The sequence below is a fragment of the Hyperolius riggenbachi genome, chromosome 2 (genome assembly GCF_040937935.1).
Source record: "Hyperolius riggenbachi isolate aHypRig1 chromosome 2, aHypRig1.pri, whole genome shotgun sequence".
Classification (NCBI taxonomy): domain Eukaryota; kingdom Metazoa; phylum Chordata; class Amphibia; order Anura; family Hyperoliidae; genus Hyperolius; species Hyperolius riggenbachi.
In genome coordinates, this window is record NC_090647.1 from 293,270,158 (window position 1) to 293,294,575 (window position 24,418).

General features: G+C 44.0%; 1 protein-coding gene across 2 annotated transcripts in view; it reads right to left on the reverse strand.

Annotated features, from left to right (window-relative positions):
- Positions 1-4,729: 4,729 nt before the first annotated feature.
- Positions 4,730-24,418, reverse strand: part of KDM1A (lysine demethylase 1A) — a 56,916-nt gene continuing 37,227 nt past the window's right edge. For both annotated transcript variants that reach the window (XM_068268949.1, XM_068268947.1), the window contains exons 11-19: positions 24,157-24,291; positions 23,999-24,072; positions 19,929-20,040; positions 19,694-19,826; positions 16,274-16,461; positions 15,656-15,770; positions 12,068-12,195; positions 10,135-10,281; positions 4,730-5,496 (exon numbers count right to left, since the gene is read on the reverse strand). In XM_068268949.1, the coding sequence (XP_068125050.1) occupies positions 5,320-5,496; positions 10,135-10,281; positions 12,068-12,195; positions 15,656-15,770; positions 16,274-16,461; positions 19,694-19,826; positions 19,929-20,040; positions 23,999-24,072; positions 24,157-24,291 (1,209 nt within the window). In that variant the 3' untranslated portion in view covers positions 4,730-5,319. The remainder of the gene's footprint in view (positions 5,497-10,134; positions 10,282-12,067; positions 12,196-15,655; positions 15,771-16,273; positions 16,462-19,693; positions 19,827-19,928; positions 20,041-23,998; positions 24,073-24,156; positions 24,292-24,418) is intronic.

The window sequence follows — 24,418 nt, forward strand, 5'->3', positions numbered from 1 at the left end:
AGTTCACAGGTCATAGGAACAGATGACCAGATCAACAGCCCCATATAGCAAGCAGCATGTGAACAGCATGGCCTAGTTTGCAAGCTCTTGTAAGCAAGTGCCAGTCAGAGACCACAGAGCATTAAGTCATATGGTCAAATGAACGTAGCAGCACACAGTCAGGACCACAGAGCCACAAAGTTTTTGAAGCAGCATGCATACGCAGTAGGAAAATAGCCAGTCATGTGTTTGGTAGAGAAGCATACTTGCATTTGTGCGGTCTGAAGGCTTGCTGATTTTGCAGCACCTGGTCAACATAACTAATAAACATAAGCAGGATAGCTGGATACTGGAGGAGGCACAGCTAGAAGACAGGCATGCTGTATTGTAGTTGCAAGGACTGTGGAGGGTTTACGTTTCATTGTGATACACCCAGCGTTTCAGGGAGCCACGAAGAAGCATGTATCAAAACTGGCATGGCATACAGAGCTCATGATGGCAGCAGCCACACCCCCAAAGAGGAGAAACCACCCAGCAAGCCTCACTGATTGTAGATTATGCTGCCCTCGATATACAGTATATGGGGGCCTGGCATTTGATTGTTTCTATGATCTGTAAACTGCATAAGGATGGTGCCTTATACCTTTAAGGGTTGTGGCAAAGGAACATATCATGCACAGGTGGCTGATGGAGTTGCACAATCTATGTACAGTATGGCTGCCCTGTAGTGGCTGTATGCTATATGCAATATTGGTTTTAAATATATTTTGAGACTTTATGGTTTGGATCTGCCGTCTCGATAACTTTTCACAGAAATGGTAAGTTCACCACAGGTCTGTAATTGGCCACAGAATGATTGCTTTCTTTAGTGCCTCTGGGTATAATCCACTTTGCAAGGAGCACTTGCAGGAGTTATTTTGTGTAGTGCTGGTCTGATTAGCTCTGGGCACTGCATTAAGGGCCCGTTCTCACCTGAGCGGGAATCACGCGATTCCCGCTCATGGCAAACCGCTAGCAGTTTTACAAAAACCGCTACACATAGTAGCAAGTGGCAGTGTTCTGACTGCCGCGTTTGCGGTTAGCGATAACTGCAAACGCGATGCATGCAGCAGTTTGGCGGCGATTTGCGATTCGCAATCGTGATAGCACGCTAATCACGATCGCTCTAAAACCGCCACAGTGTCCAGTGATTTTTCCGCGTTAATCGCAGGAAAATCACTCCCGCAAAACTTGCGGATTATAGGTGTGAACGGGCCTTCAGGGATCAGTTGGGCCAGGGTCCAGGAACTCACAGTGTCCAAGACTTGCTATGGTCGTACGGCGATAGGCACATGCAAAGTCCTAGAATCCATTGGGGTTGTTGGTATAATGCTGGCACAGGCTGCAGACACGTTGTTAGTAAAGAAGGTAGAGAATTCTTCACATCTCTTCCTGGAGAGTGTGGTTCATGGTTTGGTGCTAGGTACACACCATACAATTGTCTGTTAGATTTACCTGCCAGATCGTTTTGCCAACATGTTGGAAAAAATCTGTCTGGCAGGTAAATCTAACAGAAAATTGTATGGTGTATACCTAGCATTAGACATGAAGGATTGCCAAGAGTTGAGCTGCTCTGTTCTTGGCTGTCAATATGTTGTGCGTGATGACCTCTTGTCCTGGTTAATGCTTCTTGGTATTATTTGAGGTGATGGACTAGGCTGAATTTGTGCTCCTCAGACCCCAATTTATGCCACTGTCCTTTGTTTTGTCTACATCCTTTATTTATTTTTTTAAATCCTTGATGGTTTTATCTAGTTATTTGCCGCTGATTTGAACCACAGTGGGTCGATTTTGTTGAAGGTTTCACATACCATGTTGTTGTACTGGGTTACTATGATATTGAGGTCCATTGGACTATGGAGCATATTTGTAAAATCCTGGTTGGTAGTTATCCTCTCCGGTGTTTTATTTTGGGGGCAATATCTCGTTTCCTTAGGGTGCTGTTCAATAGTAAACTGTATTATGTGATGGTCTGACAATACCACTGGAGTTACTGTTATGTTGCTAATGTCCATCCCCAGATGGAACAGCAAGTCTATTATTATTAAGTATTTATATAGTACCAACATCTTCTGCAGCCCCTAAAGGTACGTATACACGCCTGATTCCTTGAAACGTCGGGTCGTCAGACGGCCGTTCTGACGACAGCCCTTGTGTACAGTCTCTCGGCAGGCTGATTAAGAACCAGCCTTATCAGCCTGCCGACAGACTGTACACACAGGCAAACTGTCGTCAGAATGGCCGTCCTGCAGGAGAGTCTGACGACCCGTCGTCTGAAGGAATCAGGCGTGTGTACGCACCTTTACAGAGTATATATAGTCTTGTCACTAACTGTCCCTCAGAGGAACTCACAATCTAATCCCTACCATAGTCATATGTTTATTGTAGTCTAATGCTGGGAATACACGTTTCGTTTTTGCCTTCGTTTTAGCCTTCGTTTCGATTGTGCTTTTTGTCCTTTTCGATCCCGAAATAATCGATCGTACGGTTAATATCACCACCCACGGTTTCGTTTTTTTTTTCGATTCTGATGGTTTCGTTTTTCCAATGATCGAAGGCTGCAAAGAAACGAAACGTAGTACAGGGACGGACGGCATAAACGAACATATAATCGATCTGAACAGCCATCAAGCCTACCAATGGTTCGATTAGATGGATAAAGAGAGATAATATCAAACATGTTCGATCACTAGTCGTTCGTTTTTGGGGTCTATTAATCGAAACTATAATGAGATTATGACTATTTTCACATACGTTTTCAACACTCGATTCGTTTACCAAATGAATCGAAGGCAAAAACGAAACGTGTATTCCCAGCATTAGGCCAATTTTAGGCAGTAAGCCAATTAACTTAATCTGTATGTTTCTGGGATGTGGGAAGAAACAGGAGTGCCTGGAGGAGGGCAGGGGGAGATAAAATATGTGAACTGTTGACCTTTTTCTAACTTAGGGGACACTTAATAGGCTGCCACCGATTAGAGACAGTGAAACATTTAGCGTACTTTGTAAATGTTCAACGTGGACCTGAATTCTTGTGCAGGGCAGAAGGAAAGCATAGAGAAATGTACCCTGCATGCATTTAGAGAATTTAGCACATCGAATTCCCCCATCTGTGACCAAGCACAAGTTGTAATTCGATCCCTCAGCTAACTGCCATGGCAGAGATGGAATAGTTAAACAGACGTTAACAATATGTGTGGTTCAGTAAAAGCAGGAAGTAGCCATACTGCAGATTTATTGCAGGATTTGTATCAGCTGTAACAAAAGTGTTTCTTTAAAAGGTGGTTATGCTGTCACTTATCCTTTATGGCAGAGAGGAAGTTCTGAGTTCATATCCATTTAAAATATAAAAGAAAACCCTGGGATACTTTAAAAATAATTTTTTTTTAGGAGTAGGGCAATAAATACAGTTGTTTATTAATATAAAACACTTGTTTTGGGGAAACATGGGTAGGTGTGTGTTTTCACTAAAAACATTAGGCTACGGTGTTTCAATTACAAAAGGGTCTTGAATTTAATACAGTATCTTGTTATAATAAACTCTGATATAGCAAAACATTCAGGTATAGTTAACTAAATGTCCAAGTCCCAACCAAGCACCATTGTAAGTATTTGGGAGTACCACCTGGTATAGTAAACCCGGATATAATAGAACTGTTATAATAAACCTGTTTTTTGGCCCCTACTTTATTCTGTATCCGGTTATAGTGGAAAGTGGGCGGGCACATGTCAGTTGAAGACCCATGAACCGTGGTCGGTGGGCAGGCTGTCACCAAATTGTCTTCTCGCTATATGCACACTACTCTGGGCCTGTGTAGATTACCTCAAAAGCACCAGCCGGTGAGACCTATACTTTCTGTGTAAGCGGCTGCCTGATTACTGAAGGGATTAGCCTGTCATCTGTGACTTGCTTGTGCATGGCTGCAACACTACAATAACATCCAGGCTGCACAGGAATGTGGACAGAGGAGTACAGTATAAGTACTGTACCTGCATTAACTGGTGAGATCTATGCTGCCTGTGCAAGCCGTTATGTGATTATTGCATGCAAATTGCCGCATACTGAGCACTGTGCATTCTAATCTAGACAGTTCTCCCTTGCTGAAGCATTGAAAAAATAATGACCAATTATTGACTGAATTAAGATACAGTACTACGGTATACTTTCTGTGCTCCAATATGACAATTTCTGATATAGTATACCACTTTGCCGGTTCCTTGGAGTTTACTATACAGGGATTCTACTGTAATGAATTTGCAGCCATTTCCTTCTTCCATTTCTGGAGTATGGTTTATGGCAGTTCTAAAGCTATTAGCACGCTGTATCTTGCAGGACAGGTCTGAGGCACTTTCCAACACTAGCAGCTGTGGTAAACATGTCACAGACTTGGCTATCCACCCTGGATATTAAACTATAGAGGGAAAAAAAAAAAAAGTCTACTTCAATGCTTCTCAGTAACACATCAAAACCGCTTTGCAGAGTAAACACTACTATATCACTATAACTGCTTTCCCACAAGTCAAGCACACCTGCTGCCCTTAGACTAAAGCTACGTACACACATACGTCAACTATTGTTCGTTGTGAACGACGAACTTTTAATTGACGAAAGAATGACCTAAGTATTTTTTTACGCATTCCAAAACCACCTGTTGGAAACTGAACAATTTATTTTATTTACATATAAATGGTGAAAGAGAAAATAAAAGCAGACTTTTTTATAAACAACTTTAATATAAAAATACTTGATCAGACAGTTACTACACAAGTTAAACAAACAAACTGAGGTGGTAAACAAGGAGAGAGAGAAAACAAAAAACAAACAAAAAAAAAAACAAAAACAAATTTGCCAAAGTAACTTTTTTTTTTTTTTTAAACATTATGGCAAAATGTTGGGTGCAACATGTAGCTACAGAGCTAGATAGTAGCAGTCATGAGCTATGGGACAAGAGTAAAGGGCAGAGATACACTGCAGTGCGCTTTTTGATATATTTTTTTTTTAAACATGCCTCCATTCACTTGCATTAAAATTGTGGCAAAATTGCCACAATTGCAGTTTTTGGGGAAAATTGTGATTTTAATGCAAGTCAATAGGAGCATGTTTTTAAAAACAAAAAGTGATCAAAAAGCGCTCTGCAGGGTGGTCTCTGCTCTAATACCAGGATTTGATGTCTGTACAAAATAGCTGGAAGTAACAAATCCATTAATACTTCAGTGAACAGCCTGGTTTGCAATCCTTCAGCAGCCATAAATATGTGTTTACAGAGAGAGATACAGTCCAGCAAGTCTTTCCACAGTGATTTACATGGGTGGTGCAGGCCCCCCCGGGGTTGCCTGACGAGGTATATTATACATAACGCCTAGGAACTGATCAGCAATGCGGCCAGCTTCTCTCAAACCACTCAAAAGGGCTCCATGAACAGTAGCAGGATAATTTCGAATAGTATGTTCACCAGCAAAGAACAAACGAGGAATGGGCTAGAATTTAGAAATAGAAAGAAAAAAAAAATGTAATCAGGCCACTCTGATGGTAGTTTATCAACAATAAGAAAGTCAATGTCACAAATATAAGTACAGAAAATCTTCACATACATTGTCCATTACAAACCACCTTTAAAATTGTACCTGAGGCAAACCTCGCATATGAAAAAACACATACGGTACTTCCCTATAGGTGCTTCCTCTGCCACCAAGCGCCACTAACCATTTCAGCCGCCCAGATGTGATCCTCACGTCCAGGCGGCTGCTCTGCTGCAGTGCCGCGCTTCGGCGCGTGATCGCGCCCCTGTGCTGTTCCCCGGTAGCCCTGTGATCAGTAAACAGGAACATGGTTCCCGATCACCGATCAAAATCCCCGGCAGAAAAACCAATGGTCTCTTACCAGAGGCCGCAGTCTTTCTGCAAAAAAATAAGAAAAAAAAAAAGTTTCTCTGTTGTCCTTGCGCTTCCGGTAAGGCCCCGTTTCCACTATCGCGAATCCGCATGCGTCTTGCGTATGCGGATTTGCATAGACAATATAAGTGAATGGGCCTGTTTCCACTTATGAGTCTGCGGGAGCGTTTTATTGTGCAGAGAAAATCTGCACGGAACACCCTGCAGAATTCGCCTGCGTGTGGAATGCAGGCGAATCGCACACAATGTATTTAATAAGGAAATCTCATGCGTTTTCCCCATGCGTTTTTTGCCGCGAATTCGCATAGGTACCAATAGTAAATTCACACAGGCAATGACATGGTTAAAATCGCATATACCCTCACCTATGCGAATTCGCATGCGAATTCGCGGCAAAAACCGCATGCGGAATCGCATCCGCATGCGATTTCATCAGCGGTGGAATCCAGGCGATTCCACACCGCAATAGTGGAAACGAGCCCTTAGCGAGAAGCACAAGATAAAAAAAAACTCAAGGTGGCCATCTTGTGGCCAAATAGTAAAAGCTACAGCTACAAACATTTTTAAAGGGAATTCACACATTTTAACATTTAAAAATTAACTGCTTATTTCCCACACCAAAAAATTGCCCAAATAAAATTTTTAATGGAAAAAAAAAGTTACAATAAAAAAACAGTTACCTAAGGGTCAACTTTTTAAATATGCATTTAACCTCTTGAGGACTGCAGGGCTAAACCCCCCTAGTGACCAGGCAATTTTTAGTTTAAAAGGCCACTGCAGCTTTAAGGCCAAGCTGCAGGGCCGCACAAAATAGCACACGAGTGATTCCCCCCCCCCCTTTTCTCCCCACCAACAGAGCTCTCTGTTGGTGGGGTCTGATCGCTCCCCCCATGTTTATTTTTGTTTTAATAAATATTATTGTTGCCTTTTTTTTTAAAAAAAACCCTCTTCCTTTAAACCCCTTCCCTCCCTCGCTCCCTCCCTCCCTCCCCACAGCCGGCCAATTACGGCGATCGGCTGTCATAGGCTTCTGCCTATGAGAGCCGATCGCTCTCTTGTCCCCCAGGGGGACAGCCGTGTCACACGGCTGTCCCCAGTGCAGCGCTGCTGCTGATCACAGCGCTGCACAAAGTAAATAGACGGCGATCACGCCGTCTACCGGTCTCCCGAGCGGCAAGAGCCGCTCGGAGACTGAAGGCGGGGCGGAGCTCCGCCCCCAAGCAGGAGATGCGCACGCAGCCTGCGCGCGATCTCCTGCAAAACAGAGCCCCAGGACTTTACGCCAATTGGCGTTAGGCGGTCCTGGGGCTGCCGCCGCGGCCACGCCTACTGGCGTGACGCGGTCGGCAAGAGGTTAAAGGGGGTACACTACGAACATTTTTTACATTATAAGCTTGTAAATAGTAATGGACGCAAAATGGAAAAAATGCACCTTTATTTCCAAATAAAATATTGGCGCCATACATTGTGATAGGTACAAAATTTAAATGGTGTATTAACCCGAGACAAATGGGCTAATAAAATATAGGAAATTTAAATGGTGTATTAACCGAGACAAATGGGCAAATAAAATATAGGTTTTAATTATGGTAACATGGATTATTTTAAAGCTATAATGGACGAAAACTGAGAAATGATTTTTTTTCCATTTTTTTCTTTTTAATCCTGTTAAAATGCATTTATAAAAAAAATAATTCTTAGCAAAATGTACCACCCAAAGAAAGCCTAATTAGTGGCGGAAAAACAAGATCTAGATCAATAACTTGTGATAAGTAGTGATGAAGTTATTAGCAAATGAATGGGAGGTGAAAATTGCTCTGATGCATAAGGTGAAAAATCCCTGCGGGCTGAAATGTTTAAAGGGAACCTTAACTGTGAGGGATATGAATGTTTCCTTTTAAACAATACCAGTTGCTTGGCAGTCCTGCTGATCTCTGTGGCTGCAGTGGTGGCTGAATCACACCTGAAACAAGCATGCAGCCAATCCAGTCTGACTTCAGTCAGAGCACCTGATCTGCATGCTTGTCGCAGGACTGTGGCTTAAAGTATTAGAGACACAGGATCAGCAGGAGAGTCAGGCAACTGGTATTATTTTAAAAGGAAAAATCCATATCCTCAGTTTAGGTTCCCTTTAAAGCCTCTACAACATCCAGAGGCTTTTCTCTTCTTAGTAAGTTTATTTTACCTATCCAAACAGCGAGGCTTCGTTAACATTATAAATCGCCAGCGCTATCGCAAGCGCTGAGCGATTTATAGAGTGCTTTTCAAAGCGATTTTCCTTGCACTTTGCACTTAGAAAAGTGCTTTTCTAAACACTTTTGCTGAGCTATTAATTCAGACACTTCCTGACGTCAGTCAGGAAGTGAACTCTGACTAGGAAATTAATAAATACAATGCATTTATTCATTAACCACTTGAGGACCCAGCCTTTACCCCCCCCCCCCCCTTAAGGACCAGCGCTGTATTTTCAGATCTGTGCTGGGTGGGCTCTACAGCCCCCAGCACAGATCAGCTGGCATGCAGAGCGATCAGATCGCCCCCCTTTTTTCCCCCCTATGGGGATGATGTACTGGGGGGGTCTGATCGCTTCTGCATGCTGTGGGTGGCACCTCAAAGCCCCCCTCCGCGGCGACATTCTCCCCCTCCCTCTTCTCCCTCCCTGCCCGAGAGATCGGAGGCTGCACAGGAACGGATCTGTCCTGTGCAGCCTCTAATAGGCTCCCCGCTGTCATGTGACAGCGATCCCCGGCCGCTGATTGGCCGGGGATCGTTGATCTACCACAACGCAGCTACAGTAGCAGCGTTGTAAATATGTAAACAAAGCGGATTATTTCCGCTTGTGTTTACATTTAGCCTGCGAGCCGCGATTGGCGGACCGCAGGCTATTCACGGAGCCCCCCCGCCGTGAATTGACAGGAAGCAGCCGCTCGCGCGAGCGGCTGCTTCCTGATTAATTAGCCTGCAGCAACTGCGTCGCTGGTCCTGCAGCTGTCACTTTGCCGACGCGCGGTATGAGTGCGCGGTCGGCAAGTGGTTAAAGTGCTCTGGAAATCGCTATACAAAGCACTTCAAGCGCTTTGCAATTTCCCTATACCTTCCATTGAGTCAAAACGCTCAGAAAATGGTACATGTAGCACGTTTGTGATTTAAAAAAAATAAAAAAATACAAAAAAAAAAAAAAAATACAAAAAAAAAAATCGAAATGCTCAGATGTGAAGAGTCTCATAGGAAATTACTACATCAGCGCTTTTAGAGCTATTTCTAAAATCGCCAGCGCTAAAAAAAAAAAAAAAAAAAAAAAATCGAAAATGCTCATAGTGTGAACAAGCCCTTATACAATATTTTCTCCTGTATGTGAAAAAAAGGCTGGCTTCCAGGGTCATTTTCTAAACACTGGATGCACGGTCCCACGCCTCCTCCAACACATTCCCGTAGCGCCCTGTGCATTAAGCAAAAATTGCTACTGCATACATGCAGAACGCTTCCAGCCACAGGAGGAGGCAAGCTTCCAGCGCCGTGCATCCAGAGTTACGAAGGGGGGCAGCAGAGGGCCAGCGGAGCGTGGAATCATGGCGAGGGAGCAGGAGGACTTCAGGTTTCTTCTCTCTCTCTCTCTCTCCCTCCCCCTCCCCCCCTCTCTCTCTCTCTCTCCCTCCCCCTCCCTCCCTCCCTCCCTCCCTATATATAGATATATAGATATATAGATACATACACACACACACACACATACAATCACTCTACTCAACTCCCTATGCTTGTGCTTTGCAGACACAGACACCCATGTACTGAACACAGCCATTTCACTTAGGCCAAGTTCACAGTGGTGCGTTACGGTGTAAACGGCCGCTTTGTAACGCGGCTTACCGCACTGCAATACCCAGGCAGCGTTTGCAGTGCAGGAGGCATAATGGATTTCAGCATCACAATGCTACCGCTAAACTCTTGCGTTAACAGTATAAGTGAAGCATAATTTTCAATGACTGTATGCTTCAGTATACCTGACAACACAAGCATAACGTGCAGTGCCACTGTCCCCATCTGTTGCGTTCCTGCTGTCACAGGGAAAGCAACAGGCACCGGGAGCTTAGCCTTTGCCTTTCCTAGAAGCCCTCTAATTTTTATGGGTCAAAGAGCTTTCATATTATAAAAAAGCAAAGACAGAGAGTGAACAATATAGCAAAAGGTCATATGAAAAAAGAAGCAAAAGCAGTTATGATAACACACCTGGGGTGCTCCAGGAATGGCAGGACCAGGAGTTATTGGCTGAGCCATTAGGTCATAGTCGTTCCCAGAAGAACCAGCAGCAACATACGAGTAGGATCCACGGGCCCATGGGTCAGCCCGCCAACGGCTCACAACTGTTTCTTTTGGCTGAAGGAAAATAAAGAGAAACCATGACCAAGGGTTGAACTTCATCCCATTCAGTAGCTGAAACCCCTCCCACAGTGTGATGTCAGGACCATGGTGCTGACATCACACTGTCGGAGCCTTGTTCCATTGTGGGAAATGACAGCTGTTTCCAACTGCCAGAAAAGCAAGCAACATCTCCCTCCACTGGCATCACCTGCCAGCAGTAAAAACGTCACCATGTAAATCAGGGAGCAGAAAGATTTTACAATGGGCAAACACTGACTAAATCAATTATACATAATTATAGTAACAATTAAGTACTTTTGTTCATTATGTTATTTTCACTGGAGTTCCTCTTTAGGCGGGGGGATGTGTTTAAACCATATCTCCAATTAAAGCAGAGGGGATAAAAATGGCTACATGTAGCCTTGTACAGTGAACACCTATATATTTAAATGTTTCAGGTTTCTGCAAAAGTGAAAAGTACAGATGAACTTAAATTTGACGTCCGGTTAAGTTTTCCTCTACACAGTGATAAGAATTACAACAGGCAGAACCAGAGATCTTTGCACGTGGCTAAATGGATTCTGAAACGAAAGATTACCTGACAGCTGATTAATCAGTCAAACACACAGATCTCATTCAATAGCCTTCTGATCAGTCTCGTGTAAAGATCGGCTTCTGCTCACAAAAGTTCCATTCGTGGAGGGGAAAAAAAAATAAAAAAACTGGAGAATATCCCTTCAAATCTCTATACATATTCTGCATGACCTAAATTCCTGCTTGCACAGAAGTGGACAACTCGTAAGCAGGGATGGTCAATGAGATGTAAATTTCAAGTTGATGCATGGCTGTGCAAATAATTGATCAAATTATACCTCGGCGAAATTTGATTTTCAAGCTGCATAAATTATTAATTTGCAGCTCATTGACAATTCCTACTCATAAAAACCCCTCTAGATCTCCCTACGATTGCTCTGTCCTTTCTACATAATTGTCTCTGCGTCTCATCTCCTGGGCTTGTGGAAAGTCTTCTAAACGAGTTTACCCAATAGTTGCATTTTACCCATTTTCCTTATTCAAGTTAATGGGCCCAGTAGTGGGCTGCTGTCTCCCTATATGACAGTAAGCTGTGTAACTCAGTCTTACTACCTCACCAACATTGGCTGGCTGCTTTGCCAAACAGGCTCTGCTGAGTCACTATAAATGCCAGAAATGTGCCTGGCAGACAAGTACAGAATCCAAGGCACACACCTCAGGCATGCAATCACTTGGCCTCTGTACAAATATGAGGGAGGAAAGGGGAAGAGAGGATTGCTAGCCAATAGGGATGGTCAGATGCAAATAAGTCCAGGTTCATGCAGAAGTTGAAATATTGATGAATAGAATTCCATCGTGGCTTCATCTCAGTCTACTGTTAAGCCGTTTAAATTATAATTCTGTATTAAGTCAGAATTATTTGCATCTCATGGACATCAGACCTATTGGAAATAGTCGATCTGGCAGTATATCTGCCAGGAAAATTGTATGGTGTATACCTAGCATTAGCCGTACTACAAATACAATTCTTTACCTCATAAGTTTATTTTCGCTTCAGGTCTGCTTGAAGTGAGCAGCAGCTGTACACTGTCCCAAAGTGCAACGAGAACAACAGTGTTCCAGTACTGCACAATAGTACTAACACCACCCTTAATTGAAATTAATGTTAGCTGCATTACACAACACAGCCAAAAGCATGGTAACGAGTTTGTGGTGAACTAGTCCTGACATGAGCTGCAAAGGTATTCTTGTATTGTGAAAGACCTACCTGTGGGACAGCTGTGCTTCCAAATATCCCTTTCAGAATGGCTAAACAGCGACCAACTATAACATCATCACTGATATTTTCCATAATCCCGGCTGCTTCTCCTGCTACAAGGGCCAGGAGTATTGGTGCTGTGAAACAAAACAGATTACCATCATATGGCTGAGGGTAACACACAGATTTGCTTGTTTATTTGTGTTATTGACAAGTAATGCAGAACTCTGGATGAACATTTTACTTGTCAAAATCTTACACCACAAAACAAATTTTATAATTAAAGTAAAAAAATAAAATAAATGCCTCTAAGAGAACTGCATACAGCTCCATTTCCCAAAAAATTAGGATGCTGAATAAAATGTAAATGAAAATGTTATGCTTTGCAAAGTGATGTAAACCCTATATTTAAATCAAATGTGAAGGGAGAGTAAAATAAAAAAGTCAAATACTTACCTATGGAGAGGGAAGGCTCAGGATCTAATGGGGCCTCTCCATTCCTCTCACAGTCCCCTCATTCCAGCGTGGTCACCCCCGTTCAAATCTGGCAGAAACAAAGGTTATCAGCACACCAATTTGCAATTTATAGTTTGCTTTTTTATTGTGCCAGAATCCACAGTTTAGGTCACAATGGATATGGGAGCCATGCAGGGCCTCCCTTTATCAAGGCGTTTGTCAAATACCACAGGACTGCATAAAGGGAGACCCTGCATGGCTCCTGAAACAATTGTTAGGACTAAACTGTGGATTCCGGCACAATAAAAAAAAGCAAACTATAAACTGCAAATTGGTGTGCTGAAAACCTTTGTTTCTGCACTGACCAGTGATATTGCGTACATCAACATATCAAGCACTCAGCAACATCGATGGTGTGCCTACTCTACCTATTATTAACTATACCCCGTTCAAATCTGCCGCCATGGGAGGCTTTGGAAGCCCGAGTGCTCCCAAAGATGGGCGGCTTCATACTGAATGCACTCCACAGCGAGCTCACGCATGCATAGTTTTAAGCGGTCTGTCTTTGGGAGCACTCAGGCTCCCAAAGCCTTCAAAGGATACTCAGAGCTGTATTAAACCAATTGGTAAAAAAAGCTCTTGCAAAGGTGTGAACGGTGCAACGAGGAGATCGTGAGAGGAACAGGAAGGTTCTATATGACCCACAGACTCACCTCTGTATAGGTTTTTTTAAATCTTAAAGCAGAACTGAAGATTTTATAAAAAAAAAAAAAAAAAAAAAAAACAGTTTCACTTACCTGGGACTTCTCCAAGCCCCCTGCAGCCATCCTGTCTCAGTCCTCTGTTCTCCCGCCGCTGTGCAGTCGACAGCAACTTCGTCTGTGCAACCCAGACCAGGCGCGTGGGTCGTGCAGGCGCAGTTGCTGTTAACTTACAAGTCGGCGGTAGCGAAACTGCACTGCATCGGGAAAATGGAGAATAAGAGTACCAGCGTGGGACAGGGCAGCTGCAGGGGGCTTGGGGAAGCCCCAGGTAAGTGAACCTTTTTATAGAATCTTCAGTTACGCTTTAATTTCACATTAACTTTAATTTAAAAATAATACAATTATGCTCAATACTAATTTGATGCCAGGACCATGGTTCAAAAAAAAAAAAAGACGGAGAGCGGGCGTGCGTGCCACTGTATAAGTGGTAAGACTGGGGAACCAGTCGCTGTAGTTCTGAAAAGGGAACATTGTGCCCATTATAAGATTTCCCCTGTTGCCTTGCTGAAATGAGCAATGCTTTACCTGGAAGGTGTCATCTAGATTGCAGGATATTGTTGCACCACAACCTGTATATCATTCAGTATAAATGAAGTTTCCCAGATGTGCAAGTGGCCCAAGTCATGCGCACTAATGCCTGGTACACATTATGCAACTTCCCTTCAGGATTTTGGGTAAAATAGTTCATTTCCGACAGGTTCGATCTGATTTCCGATCAGTTTTGTACAGCTGTGATTGGAATATCGTTCAGAAATCAGGTCGTATATTCTTGATTGGACCCAAAATATGATGGGAAATTGCATGGTGTATACCAGGCATAGTGCGCTCTCTCTCCTTATCCTATCACAAACACTATGGGCAACAGCCCGCTTTCCTCTGCGGGTGCACAATGCATGGAATAGCAGCGCCGACATGCAGAGGGAGAGATGAATGGCCGGGACGCTGTCACTCAGTGCACCCCTGTAAAGAGGGTGCCAGATATTACAGCAGCAGCACTCTCCCCCTGCATCTCCAGCCTGGCAATAACAGAAAGCTCTGGACACCGCCAACCCAGAAGCTGCCCCCCCCCCCCCCAGACAGAATTACATAACCCCCCCACCCCCGAACAACCAATTTCCTCCCAAACTAGACAGCCACATCCACCATGCAGCCTTCAGCCCCGTGAATACGGTAGTCTTACAGAGAAGGGCAGCCGCAGTGGGGGAAAATGACGGCACCAGATGACTCGCATTCACCTATTGCGATCCCAGCAATAGAGGTCCCATCATCCGGAGCCCATCTGTCTCCACTAGAGTGTCGCTCCTCTGTTACTACTACCATTACTACTTCCTACTTCCTGTCTGATCTGAGACTCAGGAAGTTCAGAGCAAACGGCAGCACCGTAGAGGAGACAGATGGGTTTCGGATGATGGGACCTCTATCGCTTGTATCACGGATAGGTGAGTGGGCGTTTGTCATCTGCTGCTATCATTCCTGCCCGCTGCAGCTGTGGTTCTCTGTGGGAAGGGAGGGAGGAGCGGGCAGCGGCAGAGCACACAGTAGCATGAGGGAGACCCAGGAGGAGAGCCCGGCTCTGAAGACAGTCAGCAGCGGGCGGTGTCCTTTGACAGGATGGCGAGGGAAGAATTATGTGCTGATGGGGCCCCCTTGACTCTGAATGGGGGCCCCAAGCGACTGCTTCTGTTGCCTGGTCGGTAATCCGACCCTGGGCTTATTGAATCACCTGTGCGTGGATAGCAAGCTGGACGGTCCTTTTCCACTATAGCACAGCGTCCAAGGTTTACAAAAATAATTTTAATTGTTTTTGTCAGACCACAAGACTATTCATTAATAACTTGATTGTGAGATGAAACCTCATATTCTTTAGCAGTCCACAACTCTTTTCAGTCTTTTGTTGCCTGTCCCAAATACAGGATGTTCTTGCATAAAAAATGTAATGCAAAGTGAATGCAACTTGAATTGGACTAGTTAAATTTTGAGCTGTATTTGATTTGGCCCAATTCTAGGGTGCATACAATTTGTATGCAAGCCGCCTGTATTAGAAAGTTATTGGTCATCTTATGCCTGGTACACACGTAGCAATTTCACAGTTTTCTGACATGTCCTATTTGCTGTAGACCGAAATAGTGACGGAAATTATCGAGTCGAGCGGGAAATTGATTCATGCGTACCAGACATTAAACTTGCTGCTGACTTCAAATAAAAAAATGTGCAAGAACAAAGTTTCTCAGTTTTAACATTTACTATATTTACGTATTCTATTTTTGGTTAATACAGGTTTTAAATGACTTGCAAATCATCACATTCTATATCTATAGTATCGATATCACAACTAATATCTACATTGCAGTAGTAACAGAGAAAATAATAAAATCACCTTTATACAGGTTCCAAAACAGAAAAAGTTCCCCTCTGCTGGCAGTGGTACTGCCTACGTGACCAAATAAATTCACAGTTTGGTCCCAAAATACCCTGTCGAAACAGAGTACCACCTGAAAATAAAACAATATTAAATTAAATAATAACAATCAACAGTAAATTCAACACGTTAAATAAGTGAATTCCCACAGTTCACCACAGGAAGTGCTGGCTGGTCTGTGGTTCATGTTATCATGCGAATTAACATACCATGCAAGCTCACCAACGATTCACCAAAGAGATTCCTTATCTGCCGAATCCTACTCTACCTGGAAATATGCTTAGGTACCTGTAAAAAGTATCATGCTCACAGAGAGCAGCAATGGAGTATGGCAAACTGTTGGTGTGGACTTGAGGGGTTGGTGAGCTTATGCAGTTTCTGCAGTAAATGTAACTAAAAATGCCTGTTTTGGAAATAGGTTGACATGGTGCTTGTTTTATGCAAAGGCAGCTATATAGCCAACACTACCAATGTGTTTTCGGGATGTGGGGGAAAACCCACATAAATACAGGGAAAACATTCAATACACGTGAATTCCATGAGGCTATTATTGCTACCAACTTTCTTGGGACATACCTTGTTTAGATTTCCAAAGCCCATTCTTTGAACAGCAGAAGTCTTCCACTCTGGAAGGGGAGGAACAAACTGCACAGCAGGAGGCTGCTGCTTCAATACACCAAGAGGTAGGGTACAAAGGACAGCATCACACTTATAAATGAAGGTCTGACTGGTAGAGCGAGTGTTCACAGCTATCACTTCACATCCTACAATGCAAAAGAGTAAGAAAAGCTTATGAGCCATCTCCCTTCATGCTCATCACAATACATGCTTCATAGAAATATTTAGAAACAAAATTATTAAAGGAGGCAAAAATAAACGAATGAAAATGACTGTATCCATTTTCCTTCTCCTAAAAATGACTTTTTAAGTTATCCCCCAGTTTTATTTTATGTTTAAATCTACTTTTTAAGTTTCAACGGTTATTGTTTATGCTCAATGACACATTCATTGAAGTATGCCAGAGCTAAAATTTATTAACTATTGACCCTTTTTATCTATTTCCTGTTCTCAGAAGCCATTTTCTGCTATGACAGTGTTTTATAGTTGGAATTTCTTATCAGTGAGGGTCACACTGTAGTCACTTCCTGTCAAGTCAGGACTGAGTCAGCCACTTACATACCTAATATTTAACTCTCAGGCAGAGAAAGAAAAAATATAAATAAAAGGAAGACAGCATAGTTATTTGTGTGCTAGGCACTGTACATACCCATTTCTATCTTATGTCACATGTCACCTTGGGTATCCTTTAAAGGGACTCTGACCTCTAAAAAGAAACAAAATTGGTACTCACCTGGGGCTTTCTGCAGCCCACCGTAGGTCAGGTCCCCCCGGCGTGGTCCTGGCTCCTTTCCCGGTCCCTCAGCCGCATACCGCACCGGGGACACCCACGCTGGGTGTCAGGCTGCCACTTTCTGCACTGGGACGCTTTTCATCATTACGCCGGCCGCTGCATTTCATGACAGCGGCTGACTTGACAGTACTGTGCATGCACGATTTAACCGCGCATGCGCAGTACTGTCACGCCGGCCGCCACGATGACACGCAGCGGCCGGCGTAATGACGAAGAGTGTCCATTCAGGAAGTGGGAGCCCAAAACCTGGCCCGGGTGTCGGCGGTGTGATATGCGGCGGAGGGACCAGGAGAGGAGCCAGGACAACGCCGGGGGACCTCCCGACCTACGGTGGGCTGCAGAAAGCCGCAGGTGAGTACCAATTTTGTTTCTTTTTAGACCTCGGAGTCCCTTTAAGGCCCAGTGTGAATGAATCACACAAAAATGGGGACTAGAAATTTGGCATGATCGTTAAAGAAAAGCTAAAGGGGAAAAAAATGCCCAATTTGGGTACTTACCTCAGGAGAGAGAAGCGTCTGGATCCTCCAGAGGCTTCCCCCGTCTTCCACCAGGTGTTCCAGTGATGTACCCACATGAAAACTGTGGACAAGGGCTTGTCAACGTCTCAAACGCGCAGTAGCACGAACCCGCTTTGCCTTCGGGGGAAAAAGCCAGATCGGGGCCATTCTACTGCCCATGTGCGGTAGTGATAATCAGAAAATTCCCCTAAAAAGTGAACCATTTTGTATTTGGCAGCTGGAGACCGATGTTGCAACAGGATTGAATTTAGGTGGGAGGTCAGTTTCTTTTATAATTTCATGTGATGATTGGATCTTGTTTTTTTTCTCCCCCGCCTCCCATCACAGTAGAATCTCGTTATAGTAAACCTCTGGATATAGTACACTCGGTCCTCAGGTCCTAGCAAATGTATCTGTATAAATATACAATCTATGACCAGTCCTCTATAATAATACCCTAATGTCTCTGCGTCCCGTGTCCCTGTGTGTGTTTTTGTTGTGCGCATGTGCAGGGAGGGATGCTGGGGAAATGATGCTGCAGGGGGCCAGGAGGGGCGGGCGTCTGCGGGCACGAGATACTGGTGATTGACCTAGCCAGTTTTTAAATGGGCTAAGGTCACTAGTTCTGAAATAAACTGCTGATATAATAAACTACTTTTCCTGGTCCCTTGGAGTTTACTATAATTATTCTACATATACCACTCTCTTATTCTATATATTCTACTGTATTTTAATTTACTGCACTTTGCAATTTTTTCATAGATTGCCAAACTTGTTCACTTTTCAGGTCAATCACTTTTTGTATTTTCTGTGCACAGTTTTGTACTCTGCATCTTTAAATGGTTTGCAAACTTTTAGGCGTTGACATGTGCCTTTAAATTGTGGCTCCTGAGAAAGCACTTTTAGCTATGACTAAAGGTGGGTACACACGTCAGATAAAAGTCTTTGGAAAATGAAAGATCACAGACCAATTTTACCCCATTCCATGTAGCATGAGAGCCATACCTACACAGTCTATTCTATGGAGCTGAACTCCCCATCAGGTAAAAATCTTTGCAAGATGCTGCACACAAAGATGCTGTACACATGCAACAGATCAATATCTGCAAAAGATCAATCCCTGCAAAAGATCCATTCCTGCAAAATGCATTCATAGGCTATGACATCTGCAGATCCTCATACACATCTTGTTTAATGGACATTCATCTGCAGATCAGACAATTATCTGCCGATCTGAAGATCCAACCTGGTGGATCTGATCTACAGATAATTGTCCGTAAAACAAGGTGTGTATGAGATCTGCAGATATCCTAGACTATGAATGCATTTTGCAGGAATGGATCTTTTGCAGGAACAGATCTTTTGCAGATACTGATCTGTTGCATGTGTACAGCATCTGTGTGTGCAGCATCTTGCAAAGATTTTTATCTGATGGGGAGTTCAGCTCCATAGAATAGACTGTGTAGAGTATGGCTCTCATACTACATGAAAGGGGGTAAAATTGGTCTGTGATCTTTCATTTTCCAAAGACTTTTATCTAACGTGTGTACCCACCTTAAGGAGCGATTGCAGCTCTGATACGTGTGAGCTTACGGTCTCTGTCGATAACCACGTTGAATGAAAGTTTGGACCTTCTTAACCTTGCAGTTGGATCAGATTTTTGTACAAGTTCTTATCTGGCCTGGCTGAGCTTCTATCCTGCTCCTGGTTGGTTCTAGCAGAGTGATGCCATCCTTCTTATCTAAGCGAGCTGCATGCACCTGCGCAGCAGCATGGACACAAACTGGCATCAGCTTTTTCAACCAAAGCCCAAGCAGGTCTGTGCTATTGCGTAGGCGCAGTGCTGCCATACTTTGTGGGTCTCAGTGCTGAAATGAGCTGGTGGAGGATGTCGGGGGTAGCCTCAAGGACCCAGAGGATTCCCTTTCCCGAAGGAACTTACTTTGTGCATCTCAAACCTCGCAGGTTTATTTTAAATATAGGTTACTGAAATGGCAATAAAAATTGCTTCTGATCAAAATGAAGTCTGATCAGTTTATACGCACATTATTTCTAGTTTCATACACAGCAAAAAGCCAAGAGACATACCAGATGCAGTGTATCGTACTTGTCGGACTGCTGTGTTCAGTTTAATATCCAGCCCTTCAGCTAGTGCCACAGGAACACAGGAATAACCATTCCTAACTGTTAAATGGCTGCCAGTGAATTCAAAGTCATCATCCTGGTTAAAAAAAGAAAGTAGTTAAATCAGATGTTCAGGTGAGATTATTATTATTATTATTTTTAAAATAAAAGTATAGAATAAAGACTCCTGATGAATTACCTGGTCCCAATGCTTCAAGGAAAGTGTAGACAAAGGTGTTGCGTTAGCAAACTCTAAATTTGCAAAGTGCCAATCAAGTATCTGTCTGTCCCGTGAAGAAAGGTAAACATCACTGAAAGATACAAATAAATAAATGCAATAAAACAGTACCAACACTAGTGACTGAGAAAAGAGGATAAGATGAAATCTTACTGTAGGTACCCTACACCACACAGAGCACTTTTTTGTGGTATACATGTTACAGCATGTGAGGTTTATAATTGCTTTCTGTATCCCTGTTAAAAAGAACCGCCTCACTTTATGGCCAGTAATATGATTGTCAAGAAAAGCCAATGAAGAGAAATCTTTTAAAGAGAACCCGAGGCTCATGTATTAAATCTTAATAGAACACAGAGGCATGTTCTGTGCACAATGACATGCCTCTTTGTCCTTGTATTGCCGCTGTCAGATTTTTGCCAGAAACATCTGACCTGCATGCTCGTCAATGGCTATTGTTTAAAAGGAAACAAATATGGCAGCCTCCATATATATCTTGCTTCAGGTTCCCTTTATGATTTTCAGTCAGCCAGGATGTGGCTGAAAAGTCAGCACAAAAATGCTAAGCAGATAAACTAAAAGTCATGAGTGGGGTTATCTTATGACTTCTAAAACCTCAGGACGCTACAAGCAATCCTTTGAATCCAGATGGATAAATGCAACATAACTGTCCATTGTGCTGCTTCCTGGAACCTGGACACATGCACATTTGCTGGATTGGATACAATGTTTACTGTACGGCCAATTTTGCCCACTTTAGTAGCCAACTGTAATAGACTAAGCATAAACATTTCAACACATCCCTACTTTGTAACAGCACACCTGACATAGCAGTTCATGACCACTGCAGGCCACTTACAGGTATCCCCCGATATTATGTAAATACATGCCTCCAGACTTCCCATAACTATTGCCACTGTCAGAAATATTGCACTATTTTTTATGATTTTTGTTTCAGCTTGGCTGCGCTCGTCTCCCCTCACTCCTCATCTCCCTCCCTCCGATAAATGTGTCATGTGATGCCGGGAGGTCCGGGTTACTGTCACTCACCCCCGCAGTCCATGTCCGTGGAGCGGCTGTACACATTATGCACCAGCAGATGTTCTTTTGTAGTGTAGCTTTAAGGGTCCCTCCCTTGATGACCTCATCAAGCAAGGGACTCAAAGCTACACTAACAAAAGAACATCTGCCGGTGCATAATGCATACTGATAGAAGCCCCAGGTAAGTGTCAGATTTTATTTTCAAAACCCCCTGGAGAACCCCTTTAAAGATTCTGGTGTTTTATTTCAATGAGGGGTAACTGTAACAAATATACAGGATCTTCTCAAAAAATTAGCATATTGTGATAAAGTTCGTTATTTTCTGTAATGTACTGATAAACATTAGACTTTCATATATTTTAGATTCATTACACACAACTGAAGTAGTTCCAAGCCTTTTATTGTTTTAATATTGATGATTTTGGCATACAGCTCATGAAAACCCAAAATTCCTATCTCAAAAAATTTGCATATTTCATCTGACCAATAAAAGAAAAGTGTTTTTAAAACAAAAAAAGTCAACCTTCAAATAATTATGTTCAGTTATGCGCTCAATACTTGGTCGGGAATCCTTTTGCAGAAACGACTGCTTCAATGCGGCGTGGCATGGAGGCAATCAGCATGTGGCACTGCTCAGGTGTTATGGAGGCCCAGGATGCTTCGATAGCGGCCTTAAGCTCATCCAGAGTGTTGGGTCTTGCGTCTCTCAACTTTCTCTTCACAATATCCCACAGATTCTCTACGGGGTTCAGGTCAGGAGAGTTGGCAGGCCAATTGAGCACAGTAATACCATGGTCAGTAAACCATTTACCAGTGGTTTTGGCACTGTGAGCAGGTGCCAGGTCGTGCTGAAAAATTAAATCTTCATCTCCATAAAGCTTTTCAGCAGATGGAAGCATGAAGTGCTCCAAAATCTCCTGATGGCTAGCTGCATTGACCCTGCCCTTGATAAAACACAGTGGACCAACACCAGCAGCTGACATGGCATCCCAGACCATCACTGACTGTGGGTACTTGACACTGGACTTCAGGCATTTTGGCATTTCCCTCTCCCCAGCCTTCCTCCAGACTCTGGCACCTTGATTTCTGAATGACATGTAAAAGTTGCTTTCATCCAAAAAAAAGTACTTTAGACCACTGAGCAACAGTCCAGTGCTGCTTCTCTGTAGCCCAGGTCAGGGGCCTCTGCCACTGTTTCTGGTTCAAAAGTGGGTTCATGCTTCCATCTGCTGAAAAGCTGTATGGAGGTGAAGATTTCCTTTTTCAGCATGACCTGGCACCTGCTCACAGTGCCAAAACCACTGGTAAATGGTTTACTGACCATGGTATTACTGTGCTCAATTGGCCTGCCAACTCTCCTGACCTGAACCCCATAGAGAATCTGTGGGATATTGTGAAGAGAAAGTTGAGAGACAAGACCCAACACTCTGGATGAGCTTAAAGAGAGACTGAAGCGAGAATAAATCTCGCTTCAGACCTCGGAGTTAGCAGGGGCATGTGTGCCCCTGCTAAAACGCTGCTATAGCGCGGCTTAACGGGGGTCCCTTCACCCCCAAATCCCCCTCCGTAATGCGGGGGAGCGCTTCCTGGTTGGGGCAGGGCTAACCGCTGCAGCCCTGCCCCACGCGCGTCTGCCAGTGCGCATCTCCGCCTCTCCCCCGCCCCTCTCAGTCTTCCTTCACTAAGAGGGGCGGGGGAGAGGCGGCAATGCGCCGCTGACAGACGCGACTGGAGGCAGGGCTGCAGCCGTTAGCCCTGCCTCCAGGAGCGACCAAATGCACGACCAAGTCGTGCTGGGGCGGGTTTGGGGGTGAAGGGACCCCCTTTGTGCGGCACGATAGCGGCCACATGCCCCTGCTAACTTCGAGCTCTGAAGCGAGATTTATTCTCGCTTCAGAGTCTCTTTAAGGCCGCTATCGAAGCATCCTGGGCCTCCATAACACCTGAGCAGTGCCACAGGCTGATTGCCTCCATGCCACGCCGCATTGAAGCAGTCATTTCTGCAAAAGGATTCCCGACCAAGTATTGAGCGCATAACTGAACATAATTATTTGAAGATTGACTTTTTTTGTTTTAAAAACACTTTTCTTTTATTGGTCGGATAAAATATGCTAATTTTTTGAGATAGGAATTTTGGGTTTTCATGAGCTGTATGCCAAAATCATCAATATTAAAACAATAAAAGGCTTGGAACTACTTCAGTTGTGTGTAATGAATCTAAAATATATGAACGTCTAATGTTTATCAGTACATTACAGAAAATAATGAACTTTATCACAATATGCTAATTTTTTGAGAAGATCCTGTATATTGCAGCTAACAGTGGTCTTGTAACCCAAATGACTGGCAGAAGTAATGCTTTATTGATTTAAAGGAATACTGTAGGGGGTGGGGGGAAAGTTGAACTTACCTGGGACTTCTAATGGTCCCCCGCAGATGTCCTGTGCCCGCGCAGCCACTCACCGATGCTCCGGCCCCGCCTCCGGTTCACTTCTAGAATTTCAGACTTTGAAGTCTGAAAACCACTGCGCCTGCATTGCCGTGCCCTCATTCCCGCTGAGGTCACCAGGAGCGTACTGTGCAGGCCCAGTATCAGCTCCCGCTGATGTCACCAGGAGCGTAGTGCGCAGGCACAGACCATACTGGGCCTGCACAGTACGCTCCTGGTGACCTCAGCGGGAATGAGGGCACGGCAACGCAGGCGCAGTGGTTTTCAGACTTCAAAGTCTGAAATTCCAGAAGTGAACCAGAGGCGGGGCCGGAGCATCGGTGAGTGGCTGCGCGGGCACAGGACATCTGCGGGGGGCCATTAGAAGTCCCAGGTAAGTTCAACTCATTTTCCCCTGACCCCCTACAGTATTCCTTTAAGCTCCCTAAATAAGTTGGTTACCCTATATTGTATAGGAGCCATCACCACGTCCTCCCACAAGTATTGCCACGCCCCCTCAGTAGGTTATGAAAATGCAGCATTCCATACACACACCCGGCCATACCTTGGAGGATTGGCTTCAAGTTCTTGTAGTTTTTCTTCAAGCTTTGCCTGTGCCTCTGCTAACTGATCATAGTCCTAGTGTGAAGAGACAGTCCTAAGTTATTGAATTCAGCCTGTCAAATGGAAATAAAGCAACACTTGGATAATGTGCAGTCCTACCTTACAGAGGGCTGTCAGATCTCTGTGCTTGCTCTTCACCAAGAACTCTGCGGTGATGTCTCGAGGAGGCTTTACTTCTGATGCCTCCTTGTACTGCTGATGAAGCTCCCTGATTTTCTCTTTTAAATTAACCATCTGTTGAGATGATAAACCATCATGTAACCTGGGTTGTAGTACATGCCAGTCTACAGAGACATAACAGGTGATTTGGTTAAGGGAAAGAACTGGCATGGAAGCAGACTGTTCACAGAGGCGGCTGTTT